Source organism: Nuphar pumila, chromosome 10 (genome assembly GCF_984573655.1).
Source record: "Nuphar pumila chromosome 10, dmNupPumi1.hap1.1, whole genome shotgun sequence".
Classification (NCBI taxonomy): domain Eukaryota; kingdom Viridiplantae; phylum Streptophyta; class Magnoliopsida; order Nymphaeales; family Nymphaeaceae; genus Nuphar; species Nuphar pumila.
In genome coordinates, this window is record NC_143258.1 from 109,256,003 (window position 1) to 109,272,067 (window position 16,065).

The window sequence follows — 16,065 nt, forward strand, 5'->3', positions numbered from 1 at the left end:
AGAAAATGAGATAATCAATAACCAAGATGTAGAAAATTAGCGACAATAATTGGCAGCAATAACAATCACGTCCACTTTTTTTTTTTGCAGAAAGGAACGTCAACAACAAATCAGATACGCTGTTGCAAATAGAATATCTTAATATAATCATGCGTCAAGGTCAACTTGAAATCTTTTTTTTTTGCTGAATGACGCAAAACAGGAATCACTAGCCTTAGGTGACGTCTATCTGTTTTTCAGATCTGCTAAATCTAGTTAAACTAGAAAGATGTGACCTAAAATACAAATGAGCCGAAATTTATAAAAAAGATTCCAAATCCAAGATCTTAGAGAGAAAAGAAATAGTCAAGAAATACACAGATCTGATTTGAAGATGAAGAAATAATGAAAAAACGAAGATAAAGAGAGATTAGGAAATCAAGAAATATGTAGATATGATTTAAGAATCAATAATTAAGAGAAGAGACAAATTTGAGAGAAAAGGAAAGAAAAGAGAGGAAGAGAGAAAAGAATAGAACACTCAAGTGTTACCTGAAGAAAGAAAGATCAAATTTTAAAGGTCACCAAGATTTTCTAGCCTCACTCCGGATCATGACTCTGATACCATGTTAGATTTAGGTTTTCTGAGAAAGGTTTGGGCTGAACTCTCACGATTCTCAATATGAAAAAATTATGTCTCATTGTGACTATTTATATTCACTTTACACTAAAATACATCTTTACTAAAACACCCTTATTAACACAAAATACAAGAAGACTAATAAAGGCTATTTTAAGAACATAATATATAATAAAATATAATAGGGAACTAGGAGACTTGAACAGTGACATAAACAGTAATGTCGTGAACAGTGACACGAACAGTAACGTCATGAACAGTAACATTGTAAACAGTGATGTGAGTGATATGGATTTGGATCAAGATCTAGATCCGACCACCTCAAACCTCATGCTCTAATAATCTTGACTTGAGAACTGAAGGACCAAATAGTTGCTGCCAGAATACAGAACACATGAGAACTATAGAGTTTGAAATGCATACATGGAAATGGACCAAATGTGGACATGAAATGTCGTGAGTTATGGTTTTCGCATTTTTCTTGTTTAATTAGCAAATTATGAATGTAATAGAATTCTGGTTCTTTGGAGGCCAGTTTCTTTAACTTCCTGTTTTTTAATTTTCTGTTCATTTTTTGTTTTTTATTGGTTTGGATTTTATAAATTTGGGAATGCCATAAAAGCTTTTAAATTTATTTTTTTAAAGTTTTAAATATTAAAAATGGAGTTCAGGATGGTGGTCTGGAAGTTTTTAAAATTTTTACTATGGCATGTAAACTGTAGAAGACCTTGTGTTATTTCATATAAAATGTGGAGAATGATATCAGAAAAATCAGTAACTTTTATAGGCTTGAATATAATTTTTTCTCTCTAATAAACAGCAATTATGCATGCATGTACAGAAAGAAAGGCACTTATGTGGATGTGCCTGTTTGTGCATATGCATGTATCCTCCTGTGTATGTGCATTAGCAAAATAGGGGATTTTTTAATTTATCTGCCTTTTTATAGTAATATTGTGGTAGTTGGGGTCCAAGTTCCTCTGTAGTTGGACATATTCTTTTTTTTTTCTTTTGCTTTGTTAAAATAGAGGTTGTTGAAGAGGGTAAATACTACTAATTTGGTTTCGATTATAAAGTTTGAAACTTTGAATATGAAAATTCTCCAAAGGTTTTTTATCCAAATTGCTGTTTGAATATGCATACTTGAATGTTTTTAGCAGTTTCCTCTCAAGTTAAAAGTCATTGTATCTGGAATTCTGCATATTATAATCCATCAAAACCTTGAAGTACATGTCCATGACTGATAATTTAAAAGAAAAGCTAAGAAATGAGTTCTATCTTTCCTTCCATCCATTCTTCCTGCAATAGTGTTTTGATATATAATCTGCATTTCACATTCCAACAAGTTGAGTGCAGTTTTAAAGAGGTAGCATTAGTTACGGGAAATTATCATATGTGGTCAATTTTGGGAGCCAGAACCTTCAGCTTCCATTCTCTAGACATCTCTTATTGTGGCTAATTTGACAAATTTTCCTGTACAGGGCACCTATAGTTGCAAATTGTGACAGGAAGCGAGTGCTTGCTTCTTGGGCACCTCTTTGTGATAATGTGGTACCACTGGAGTACCATGTTGATTTTTCAAATGTCAGGCACCTTAGTCCACGAGAGTTTGTGGAAAGGCTGTCCAAAGAGCTTGGAGTAAGTGGAGTTGTAGCAGGTACAGAACTTTTTTTTTCCGTTCTGCTTATGGCAATTAAATATGCATGCTTGTATAATCCTTTTGAGTCATTTTGGCAGGAGAGAATTATAGGTTTGGCTATAAAGCGGCAGGTGATGCATCTGATTTGGTTCGCCTGTGCAAAGAATACGGGCTTGCTGCTTACATTGTGAAATCTGTGATGGATAAACTCCAGAGCTGCAATGGTGTAAGTGCGATCAATGGTAAAGAGAAAGGCCAGGTTTCATCTACTCGTGTCCGGCATGCTCTTGCTACTGGTGATGTGGACTATGTGTCAGAACTGTTGGGAAGGAAACATCGTCTTGTTATGACCAACCCTAAGGGGCATGCTGTCATGGGAAATAGGTTCTCACTACCTATTTCATGCTTGATGAACCAGCCTCCAAAGGAGGGCTCTTACAACAGCACTTTGTATGTAGATGGGTTTGTTGAAGACTGTAACATTGTCATTGATGCTACACATATACATATTGACATGGATTCCTGGCTGCCGTTAAAGGATAACTCTCTAATAAGCATCGAATTCAATGGCAGCACCTCGAGGGAAGACTGAGGGTGGGATTGTGATAGACATGATTGTTCAATTCGCAATGAATCTAGTCGCCTCATCCCTGGGTAAGCTTTGAGTAATGAGAATTGTGGTGTGACTGGTAAATTTTGAATTATGATATTTATGGTCCTACTAAAGCTGATTGATCAGCACTGGAAGGGGAAAAGATATCAAAGGATTTATGGATGTACAAAATCTTAAGCTGCAAGCTGGAGTCCCTAAGGCATCGCGTAGAGTGCATCTTAACAAATATAATTATGAGATGAATGTCTTTTGCAATTCTTTTGTAAAGCGTGCAGCAAGAAACAGGTGCTTCTATACTGAAAGATTTCCTATAGGAAATGTCTCTTCCTTCAGCATACCCTAGCTATTATATTATTCAATCACGTGTCAATTTTAGAGATGCATAAGAAATTAATGGTTTCAATCACGTGTCAATTTTAGAGATGCATAAGAAATTAATGGTTTTCTGTTTCTTATAATGTTTAGATTAGCCATTTGGTAAATGATTTTGGTTGTCATTGATATTTCTTTAGTAAGTCCCATTTATTACAGAATATGGGTAGTCCTTGATCTTTGAAGGGCTCCAAATGAGTGACTGAATCTTCTTCTACGTGGGTTTCTCACTGGTGCGGGCTAACTGCAGAATGCATGCTGCTGTATTGTACTTTTTATTTCACCTGACATAGTTATGTAAAGGAGCAACCCAGCAATTTTCTGTGTAAAAACTGCTTGATAAGCATCAAGCATCACAGGGCTTTGTTGTGATATGATCATTTTGAAATTCTATATCTGTATACTTGAATCATTCTTCGTTGAGGATGGATTCAACAATCATCTGACATAGAATCTTATATCTTGCCAAAGGATCACCTACTTTAGTCCAAAGCTTACATAAACATGTGTATGCATGTGTTCAATGCATATATACACAACTTTGCTTGTGGATAGGCTAACATGGGGATCCTGTCTTGATTAAGATGCCGCAACTCCTAACTAGGTCCTTGTACACATACATATACACATTCACATGCATGCAACAAAGGAATGCAAAAGTAAATGAGAAGAATCCTAAGCCACAGAGGAATGATTGGAATACACTTATTGAAGTGGCAGAAAGCAATTTTATTTCTTTTCACCAAAATGAAAAGCTGATCAGGATTGCTGTTTTGCAATCTCTTTTCATGATATTTATCTCATTTATTTTTCATTTCATATTCAGATAGACGAATCTGTACAATATTTGACATGTATCCATCATCAGTTTGCCTTGAAGGCTACGTAGTCAAATTTGTACACCAAAATGTTCCCATACGGACCACAAGCCTACTAATAAAAGGAAAAAAAAAAATTCTATGACCACAAAGGGCCAAGACAAATTGATCATAAAAGTAACACTTTTCGTTTTTGACGTTTTAGAAGTGTTAGATTTTTTTTTTTTGAAGAATGACATTTTAAAAGTATTAGAATTGGTTCAATTATTTCCAACACCATATAGGCTTCGTGATTGGAAGCATACCCATGTGCAGACGTGTGCCACCATATCTACCATTCATCCTTTCTATGTTTTTCTCCATTCCAGAACTCTACTGAAATATCTAGTCCCCAATGAAAGAGAACAAAAATTGTACGTCTATTTATCAAAGCAGATGTAAACCAGAGGAATTAATGCAATATAGGCATATTAGTCTTATTTTGAAACAAGATTTGATACCCTTTATGGATCACCATCTTAATCCATGCTCTACAAATGATTCTGTGCTAGCTGATACTACAGTCAGCTAGCAGAAAAGCTCATGAATTTCATGTGCTCATGTACAGACTACATAATGAACTGTGCTTGGATACAAAATAAAGTGGGGAAGGAGGTCAGCTAGAGACTGCTGCAACCAAACCCTACATGATTTGGCATTTGTATCTGATAAAATAGTGTTTTGTATATGTGTGCGTGTATATATATATATATATATATATATATATATATATATATATATATATATATATATATATATATATATATATATATATATATATATATATATACACGTGTGTGTGTGTGTGTGATGTATGTACATCATATATGAATATATATTAGTATACATATATATTATCATAGTTTGTAAAATAGGGTATTTATGCATTTTTCCTTTCTTTTTGTGTTTTTTTATTGTTTTTTGTATTGTAATAGGTTATGCTCATTAGGGGCATTTTTGTCCTAGTTTTTCTAGCTGTTGGGCTAGCCTGCCTATCCCAACCGCTAGTTGAGTTAGCACTCTTCTTTTATATATATATATATATATATATATATATATATATATATATATATATATATATATATATATATATATATATATATATATATATATATATATAGTTCATCCAACATTAAACTAGTTGGGTTTAACATTAGATAAATTCAACCATATTAAAATAACTAAAATACCCTTAACAAGTGATTTTTTAAAATATATTGTTACTTTTTTAGGTCAAAAAAGTAAATTTGATGGATTCATAAAGTTGTTGTTTGGAAAAGGTGTTTGACTTTTCAATTCTCTTCAAGTTCAAAAGACCTGTAATGCCCAAAAAATAGCCTTGCATTTCTAAAAGTATCATTCTTTTAAGAGAATTTTAGTTATTTTATAACGTTAAATTTATCTATTGTTAAACACAACTAGTTCCCAATATTATGTTATGTTTCTCTTAAGCATGTTAAGATTAATAAAATAATATATTTTCATTGGGCTTGGGATCTTTAGTGGATTGTATTGTGTTGCACTTAGAAGCTTGTATTGCCCTTAGTGGCCTAGTGCTTGTGCACACTTTTATTAGCCTATTATAGCTTTGTATTGTACTTTTCTTTGTTATTTCATTACATGATATTAGAGCCTTGAGCTCTTGAGATCCTATTGTATTTTTCTTTTCTTCTATCACTCTTGTTTGTGGTTTATAGTTGCGGTAAGAGGCTACGTTGAAGTGAAGGTGATTTTATTCGATCGTGGCTCTTAGATCAAAGTGCACATATTCAATTATGGCCAATAAAGAACCTATGACAATGATCTTATTCAAGCTTAATGATGCCAACTATCTCGTGTGGGGCCACTGTTATGGTCCAAAATATAACAGGGGATCTAGATCCAGTACCCATGATCCAGACACTACCTACAGAGATCTATAGGAGTTGACCAACAGTGTGTGGGTCTCAGGGTGATGGTGTGACAGTTGATGTGGCCTTCCCAATTAAAGAAAATCTAATTGATTCATAAGCCTAGTCAGAATAGGAGAAGCCGAGCACGTGGCATCACCAGGAAGCAAGTCAATTAGCAGAGGGAGCCCCACATATGGGGGATGTGAATCCAGAGAGTCCTAGAAGACGTCCCCCCTTCTAGAAGATGAATGGATAGCTTTTAATAAAGAGTTCTTAATTAACTAACTTGATTAGTATAGAGTCTTAATAAAATAAGAGTCCTAGCATAAAGGAATTATTGACTTTTCTTAATTAAATAAAGTGTGGCTTAATTAGGATTCAACCTCAGCCCCATCTACATAAGGAGGTCTACAATAGTTCATTTGATTTATGAATTGAATTTGAAGTCACACATCTCTCTCTTTCTAGCTCTCTCTCTCTCTTCTCTTTCTACTCTCTCTCGTCTCTTATGACCCCATGGTCCTCTCAGAACCCCTCTACATACTAAACCACCGAAGGTTGGACATCCAACCCTTCATTGAAGCCTGAGCTTCCTCCAACCCTCGTACCATGTATTTTGCTCTTCTAGTGAGTCGAGTGACGTCTCCACATTGCAGATCATGTGTTTGAGTTATAGAACGTGTGAGACCTCATACCAGACTTCTACTAACCTTCCATGCACTTATACCAACCTTCATTAGCCTTAGTCTAGCTTTCGTTAACTTTCTAGGTCTTAAAAGTCATCTTGTTGATTGCTCGAAATGACCAAAATTGCTAAACTGATAGATCCTAATCACCAACAGCCTTTTCCTAAGTTTAAGTCAAATCTCAGACTCTCACACACATCCCTAGGTGACCCTAGAATCCCTAGATCAGAGCATATCAGTTATGAACCAAAACTATACCTAAAACACTTACTTAATTCAAACTGCATTTACCCAATTTAGCTGATTAACCATGTTTCTCTCAGTTCTCTCAATCTGCAACTACGATTACCCTTAGATCTCTTCTCCATCGTGTCAAGTATGTTTATTTACTCCTAACAAATGAACCACATATCCCACATTCAAATAATCTCAGGTTCAATCCTCTTGAGTTCGTCAGGCTCAAATTAACGTACCCATCTGTTACAAATTCAGATTTAGTTTCCAGGCCTTCTTCCGAACTCTCAAATTTGGATATCTTGGAGGTTCTAACATTTTGGTATCAGAGCGAACATAGCCAAATGGACCCTCCACCCTTTAATAATGATAAAACAGAACAAATCCACAAGAATATGAAATAAACTCGGGTGATCACTAAATACAAGCCAAACATTTTTGGCAATGGTAAGTGACCATGAAACAAGAAAACCACTTGAAGCGTATAAAGAGGTTAATGGTAGACTTTGTGGGTCATATTGAAGCCCTTACACTCAACATGTTGGGTCAACCAGGGCCCTAAACCTTCGTATTTGGTAGTGGATGCATGGAAGGACCAAATGGCTCAATTCTCGGGGAGCCACCCCACAACTTCGCACAATGAGTAAGAAATCTCACTTCGAAGAACCTTTCTTTTCAGGTGAGAACGTGCATGAGTGAGTTTTCAAACTCAAGCACTTTTTCACTTGTCACAACGTGGCCCCCAAGGCATGTATTATCAAAGCGATCACCCGTCATGAAGGTGACATCCTTCAATGGTACGAGTGGTTGGATCTCGTATATGAGAAACCCTCTTGTGAGGAGTTGGTTAACCGAGTGATGGAGAGATTTGGGCCCATGGTATTGGTGAATCACCATTTGGAGCTCAAAAATCTCAAGTAATGGGACAACTTGGATGATTACCAAGCGGAATTAAAAAATCTATGCACTCTTTTGCCCTATATTGACGACGAGACCTTGATAAGGTCTTATGTTGATGGACTGCAGGAGGATCTTCACATCGAGGTCCTAGCTACAAATGTGAGGAGTCCAGAGAAGGCCTATAGGGTGTCTAAGTTTTAGGACGAGAAGCTAAAGAGTCCAAGTCACGCAGAGGCTGAACCGACCTATTGACAGTCGCGATCATTCTTCGAGAGGCCAAAACAAGCCCGATTCATCCAAAGGGGTGAAATTAGCCCCTAAAGTGGAGCCCATCTCCTGAGCACAATGGAAGGATCACATAAAAAATGGGTTGTGCTTTAACTACAGCGAGAAGTGGTTCAAAGGCTATATGTACAAACACTACCACATCATCTAAGTAGTAGAATCAGATTCTGAAGATGATGAGCCACCAAATGATCAACCACCAGATGAGGTTGATAGCGAGGATGAGCCTGGCCACAACATATCCTACCATGCACTTTTGGGCATCTCTACGCCCAACTCCATGCGGATCCACGACCGCCTCAACTCGTAGAAGGTAAATGTTTTCATCGACACTGATAGTATGCATAATTTTATTCATGAGAGCATAGTTCAGAAAATCGGGTACAAATTCAAGAAACACCCTACCTTTGATGTAATGGTTGGCAACATGACTAACCTTAAGTGTTTAGAGGTATGCCCCAATAACTCCAAAAAGCTAAATTTATAGTGGATCTATACATCTTACCTATCTATAGTGTAGACGTGGTTCTTAGAATGCATTGGTTACGAACTTTGGGAAAAGTAGCATGAGACTTCTCCAATATAGAGATGTCTTTCTAGAAGGATAGAGGGGAGGTGAGACTTGATGCGATCATACCTCCTACAGTGGAGGAAGTGCAACATAAGGGAGCATTGAAGTTGCTTCGAGGTACCCAAAAGTGCCTACTTGCTCATCACCCAAGCGAAATAGCCAAAAAATGCCTTAGTTCCCTTGGACATTTTTTCAAGATGATGAACTTGTTGGCTAAATTTTTTGATGTATTTGCTGAGCCACATGAGTTGCTCCTTAGATGTTTTCAAGACCATCATATACCCTTGAAAGAAGACATGAGACCCATGAATGTGCAACCCTATTCGTACGCTCATTCCAAAAAATATGAGATTGAAAAACTTGTGAGAGAAATGTTGGACCAAGAAATTATCTGTCATAGTGTGAGTCCTTTTTCCTTATCGGTACTCTTGGTGAAAAAGAAGGATAACACATGAAGGTTTTGCATTGTTTACATAGCCTTTATCACTGTGAAGGACAAATTTTTGATCTCGGTTATCGATGAACTATTTGACAAATTACACAATATTGCTTATTTCAGCAAGCTAAACCTTTGTTCTCGGTGCCAACAAGTGCATATGGCCATGATGATGTTCATAAGATGACTTTTAAGACTCATAAAGGTCTATATAAGTTACTGGTCATGCTCTTTAGGTTGACCAATACACCTGAAACTTTTCAAGCTATCATGAGCAATGTTTTCAAATCTATGCTACAAAAGTTTGTGTCTGTTTTCTTCGACGATATATTGGTGTATAGTCATTCTTGGGGCACACATATGCAACATGTGTGTGAGGTTTTGAACACACTATGAAAGCATCACTTGTATGTCAAGATGTCTAAATGCTTCTTTGGACAAGAGCAAGTGAGCTATCTTGCTCATATTGTCTCAGGCCAAGCCATCTGGGACAATAAAAAAAAGTTAGATGCAATGCAAGCATGGCCCAATCCACAAATCGTGTAGGCACTTCGGGGTTTTCTTGGGCTGACCAGGTACTACCAGAGATTTGTGAGAAACTATGGTCTCATAACCCGGCTCCTCACCGCTCTGTTGAAGAAGGATAGCTTCACATGGACCGATAGAACCACCAAAGCTTTCAAAATATTAAAGGAAGCCATGTGACAAACTCTCATTCTTGCCTTGCTAAAATTTTCTAAGGTTTTGTGGTAGAGACAAACACGTGTGATAGTAGAGTAGGTGATGTCCTATCGCAAGAGGAACACCCCATTGCATTCATGAGCAAAGCTTTGCCCAACCAGAGTCGTGCCTTGTCTACCTACGACAAGAAATGCTTGCTACGGTCCTTGTAGTGGAGAAGTGGTGTCCCTACCTTTTTGGGCATAAGTTTATCATGGAGACCGACCACCAAAGCCTCAAGTATTTTTTGGGGCAACATATCTCTACCTTCAGCCAACTATTTTCTATCATTTTGAGGATACACCGCTTTTGCACACATTTAATACTATTGAATGTGATGTATGAGGTAAAACATGTAACACCCAAATAGGTCATAGTAAAATCCACAAGATTGTATTTGAGTTGGGTACGAACCTAGATAGTCATCTTAACCATACAGTTAGAGGTAAGATCTTGTTCTATAAAGGATAAATCTACTTACCATCGAAAAACAATGTGGTGTGAAACTTATTGCACAAGGTACATGACACGCCTAGTGGCAGACATGGGGGCATGTCCAAGACATACCAGATGATGAAAGTCCTCTTTTATTTATAGGACATGAAGACTTGTGTCCATAAATATGTGAGACAATGCATAGTTTGTCAAGCCAATAAGTATGAGACAATGAAATCGTTCGGGTTGTTACGGCCATTGCCGATCCCTGAGCGAGCGTGACAAGGTATTTCTATGGACTTCATAGAAGCCCTACCATTATGTGAGCAGAAAGCAGTCATCATGACAGTGGTGGACAAATTCTTCAGGTACACCCACTTTATTGGGCTGCCACAAGAGTACTCGACCGAGTTGGTAGCCAAACAGTTTGTGAGCCACGTGGTTAAGCTCCGCAGAATGCCCGAGAGCATTATGAGCGATCGAGACTCGATCTTCTTGAATCAATTTTGGATCACATACTTCAAAATTAGTTGGACAAAATTAAACTAAAGTATCGCTCACCATCCAGATGAATAGACAGACAAAAATTGTAAACAAGGCGGTAGAGACCTACATTCGTCGCTTCTTGGGAGACCGTCTGAACAAGTGGCACCACTTTTTGCCATGGGCGGAGTATGCGTACAACACCAATCATCACTTGTCCATCGAGATGTCTTTGTTCGAGGCATTATATGGGTTTCTTCCTGTGAACACCCCAAATTTTTCAAAGTCTTGTAAAAATGACCCTTTTGCCCCTAACCCCGTTTTTTTGAGAAAATCAAGTTATTTCTTCAGATTTTTGGATTAGATTCCACATTAACATATTCAAAATCAACTTCGGGTCTGAACTCAGTATTTTAAATCCAAATCTGAGCTCCGTTGTCCGATTTCCAAAATAAAAGCACAAAAATACCAAAAAATGATTTTGAAAGGCTCGGGCGGCTCATCCGGCACTCTGTTGGATCCTCGACCCTATATTTTTCAATTCGAGGTTGTAAACCTCGAATATTTCTCAAAAATCCGGACATAAATCCACTTTTGGAAGAAATCTTTCTCAAAAAGTCGCCTTGAGTTCTCAGAAAAACCCTCTTTTGTAAATATTTTACAAAAACACAAAAAATTAGTTTTAATTTTCGTTTTCTCGTAAAACTTTAGGATTTCATTCTAAAAATACAAAAAAATAGAAAAATAACACAAAAAACCAAAAAAATTTGAAAAAAAAAAAAAAATTTACAAGAAAAATGAAGGATTTTAAGCCTTGTGAAACCATTTTGCTGAAAGCCTCATTTCCCAAACCCTTTTTACAAAAAAAAAAATTCCTAAAGGGAGTCCTCTTATTGGAAAAACAGAGAATTCCAACAACCCGCTCCCGCGCGCTCTCCCCTCCTCTCTCCATCGTCCGATCCACAACAAACTTTCTTCTCTCCCTCCATTCATCTTCAACCGATTCCCTTCCTCTGGAATCTTCCTCCTCGTCTTTAAAGAGGACACTCGGGAGACCCATTGAGGGAGGCATTTTTTTTTTAGATCATTTCTTCACTTCAACCCATCCAGGACGATCGATCGAGCATCCGCCTTCACCCCCACCTGCATACAGCATCTTCCTTCTCCCTCTAGTGCCTCCCTTCTAAGCCACTGAAGAAACTTAGAATCCGTTTCTTCAAGCTTCGAAGTCTCACAATTGCAAACAAGGTAAGGATTCTCCATTTATCTCTGGCATCCCCTCATCTTCATAAAGTTTTAATGCATGCTTTAGAGTTCATTTTCCCCTATTTTCATCTTCGGTATCTGTATTTCTTCGCCTGAGTTTTAACTTTTAGTAGTTATTCCTGTTTAAAGTCTACAATGGATTTTCGATCTTTTCTTATATGTCAATGACCAACGATGTCTCGTCGGTTCATCTAGGTGTTTGGACTTCAATTTTCTCTTTATTATCATCTTACCTCTTTTATTTCCTATAAAATTTTGCTTATAATATAATTTTGTACTGATCTTTATCTCTTTTCTCACTTCTGAGGCATTCGTGATAGGATCGGCCTGCTCTTTCTTAGCAGGATCGATCTATTATTTGCTACAGCCATGGAATATACAGAATTCCAACATTTTTTTTTTATTTTCTTTAGCTTAGGCAATTTGAACATCTACTTGTTCGGCATTTCCCCTTTACATTTTTTTTATTCCCTTTGTTATTGCTTCTTCCTTATTTTTACTTTTTCCCATTCTCTTCTGTGGTTGATAGTGTCATTACTGATCGTTCTTTGTCCTTTTTTTTGTTTATTATTTGTGTTTATTACAAGTTTATTTTTATCATTTCGTTTTTACTAAATTCGCACTTCTATCGGTATTTCACCTCCCCCCCCCATTTATTATAATCAGTGAAATCTTTTCTTAGATCCTTATCCATGTCACTTGTTGTTCTGCATTTTGGGTTCTTTTCAGATTATCATATTTATCTCTTCAGTTTTCGTATTAACCAAAATATTTCATATTTTATCTTTGCATCATTTTTTTTCTTTCTTTTATCATCAACCCATCTTTCATATATACCTCTGCCCTCGTTAGTTGTAGATGCTAGCATGTCATCCGCTACTGCTTTCTTTAACATTTGGTGTTGCTGTGCTATCTTGCCTTGGTCGTTTTTTTTGCATCTCGTTAATTGGTCACCTCTCAATCGATTTATTATATATCTTCCCCGTTACCATCCATCCGTTGCTATGTAATGCATAAAACCCCCTGTGCCTTGCTGTTATATTTCCCTCTTCATCAGCATCCAATTCTCTATGTCTCTGTAATCCACCATCCATTGTCTCCAGCCTGCAGGTAACCTATCATCTCAGCAATACCCTTCTGATTTTGTAGTTGTTCCATCTATTCTCATTGCACCAACACTGCACGCCACTTAATTTCAACCTGTTTAATCTGAATTATGTGTTGGATCCATGCCTATTTTGCATCGGTTCATATCTTTTGTTCCATATCGTTGCATTTTTTTGCTTAAGATACTTCCATGCTTAGGATGTTATCATGTTGAATGTGCCAGCATCTATACATTTTTTTTTTCTGTGGTTTAAATCTTACATGTTAATACTAGATATTGCTTAGTTTGAGGTCCATAATATTTGATCTACCATCGATGTCAAGAGGCATATTGCATTCTCTGTTTTTTTTTTTTTAGCCTTGGTGATAGAACAATATATCCTAACTACACTTCTTGTTATATTTCTGCACATTGGCATATCTTTCTTTCAAATCCCTGAGGGCAAACCATCGTCTCATGCACCTTCACGAAACCAGTGAGAAGGGCATTGAAAGGGCTCAAAATTAGAGCCCAGAAGCAGGAACAAGTGCGGTTGCAGAGGAAACTTGCAAAATGCTTCTATTAAGGGGTTGCAAAATGCATGTTTTAGAAAAAAAGGTTTGCTGGTATGAGCATGGTCGGTATCCCTCTCTCTTAAATAAATGAAAAAAAAAGGGGCAAAAGTGTTGTGAAGGCCTGGTGGGATCTCTTTTTTTTTTGTGATGGTCCTTATGTTACAAAGGCTTTTGAGCAACAGGCATTGGACCAACAATAGAATGAATCCATAACTGCTGCTTCAAGAGTATTTTCTGAAGAAAACATGAGACTGACTCAAAATTATTGGCGGTAGAACAGGAGACACTTATTTTTTCTTATCACTGCTTGGGTTGCTGGCTGATAATGATTTGCAACCAGTTGTGGTAAACTCTCTGACTGTTGTGAGGAATTCACAGGTAACAGGTCCAAACCATAGCAGGAAACTGCTAGGAAGCTCAGGAGATCTAAATTTTATTTACTGATTAGATGGTAACCTCAGTTGTTTTTAACCATCTGAGACTGAAATGCTTCTTATATTCATTAGCAGTCTTTGTAACGTTCCATTTTAATAATGCTTACTGATATAAGATTGTCCTGGAGTAAGCTGTCTTTCAGTAGTCATATGAACATGATTTCTAGAGATTTCTTTTTTTTCTTTCTTTCTCTTTTTTTTGGGTTCTACAGAATTATGCATTTACATACCCACCACCTTCAACACTGATTTCTAGCCTTGATTACCCATCTTCCGATCAGCAATAATTGATAAAATGCACAGTAGAAAGTTTCTTTCCACTATCACTAGAGTTATAACTGTGCAGTATCTGTCTTCACTTTTGGGTTACAAATTCACACCAAACAGTCCTGTTGTTTGATATTTATCACCATTATCTGTTGTATTCACTATCTGTAACAGTCACTACCCACAACAGCACTTTGCTTCACCCCCCCCCCCCTCCATTCCATTTTCCAGCTGCCTCCAGCCTTAAACATACTCCAGCCGATTACTACCAGCATCAATAATCAACCAACCACTAGCACTTCATGTTCCACCATACCCACAGTTCCCTTTTCAGCTGCTACAACACCTTTTCATCTACTGCCCCTTTTGGTTGCAATAATGGAGTTGAGATTATCTCACTCAATGATGCAGAATATGTTGGAGAGGCTTTGATCCTCCTACCTGCAGAAATTTGTAAATATTGTTACAATTCCTGATTTAGGAAATTTTAGGTGCTTTAGCTGCAAGGTCTTCATATGTCTCATATTTATTGTCACATACAAACATATACATATATATGTAGACATGTTGATATATATGTCATTTTTATTCTTCCCATTATAAATATCTTGCTATATGAGCCTCTCTACCATCGATATCCACATGATATGTGTAGATTTTTCTTCCCTTTTCATACTAACCCGGTTGTTTTGCAGGAAACATGTAAAAGATATCATTATTTGGGGTTGTACATTTGATTTTATCCATTGTAATAGTTAGGTTGGAATAAGAATTTACATTTCTTGCTTTAGGTAGAATGAACGAGCATTATAGAATACCATGAATGGTTTATTCCATGCATTTTTCCTCTATTTCTCAAAATCCCCACAATGGTGAAACACGAATGGCACGTGCACCATTTCGTAAGAGGTAAGTTAATTCTAAGTTGACGATTTACATCAACGGCCATAGTCGGGGTGTGAACAAAACTTAGAATTCTTATCTTTTACGAAATAACATTGGATCCACACTGGATCCACTTTCAAAATCCATCATATTTTCTCAAAATATTTTTTTCTTTTGTCAGAATTTAACTTAGGATTAACTCAAAATATATACCAATGGCCATAGTCAGGGTATATTGAGGGTTAATTTCATTTTAAATTCTATAAAAGCACCAAAAGGGTATTTTATCCTTCACTTGAATTTAGATATGACTATTATATAATACATTCAATGACCATAGTCAGGAATGTATTATATCATTAGTCTTGTTTAAATTCATTTGAAGAATGAGATATGATTTTCAAATTCCAATTTCAAACTTATTCAAATTCATTCATCATATAGGATAGAATTACATCATATTTTTCAAAATTCTTTTCCAAAATCCAAGTGATCTCAAATATCTTTCTCAAGTCTATAGTTTAAATTCATTCTTCTATCTTATCTCAAAGATTTAAAATTCCAAGTTCAAAGTCCAATTTGACTTTGAAATTTCAAAATTCCATCTTGACTCATTGAAGCTCCAAATTCAAAGTCCAAATTGACTTTGAAGTTCATTCAAATTCTCAAATCAATTTTGAAATTCCAAAATTCCAACTCAATTCAACATCCAATTTCAGAGCTCAATTTAAACTTTGAAGTTTCTGATCCATCTTTTGATTCAAAATCAAATTTTCTTCAAGTTTTAAATCAAAGTTGAGATTGATTCT

At 36.4% G+C, this 16,065-nt stretch overlaps 1 protein-coding gene across 1 annotated transcript in view; it reads left to right on the plus strand.

Moving 5' to 3' along the window:
- LOC149827856 (FAD synthetase, chloroplastic-like) overlaps nucleotides 1–3,126 on the plus strand; it is a 32,173-nt gene extending 29,047 nt beyond the window's left edge. The window contains exons 4-5 of the mRNA XM_090018276.1: nucleotides 2,101–2,276; nucleotides 2,357–3,126. Coding sequence (XP_089874402.1) covers nucleotides 2,101–2,276; nucleotides 2,357–2,850 — 670 coding nt within the window. The 3' untranslated portion in view covers nucleotides 2,851–3,126. The remainder of the gene's footprint in view (nucleotides 1–2,100; nucleotides 2,277–2,356) is intronic.
- The last annotated feature ends 12,939 nt before the right edge of the window (nucleotides 3,127–16,065 follow it).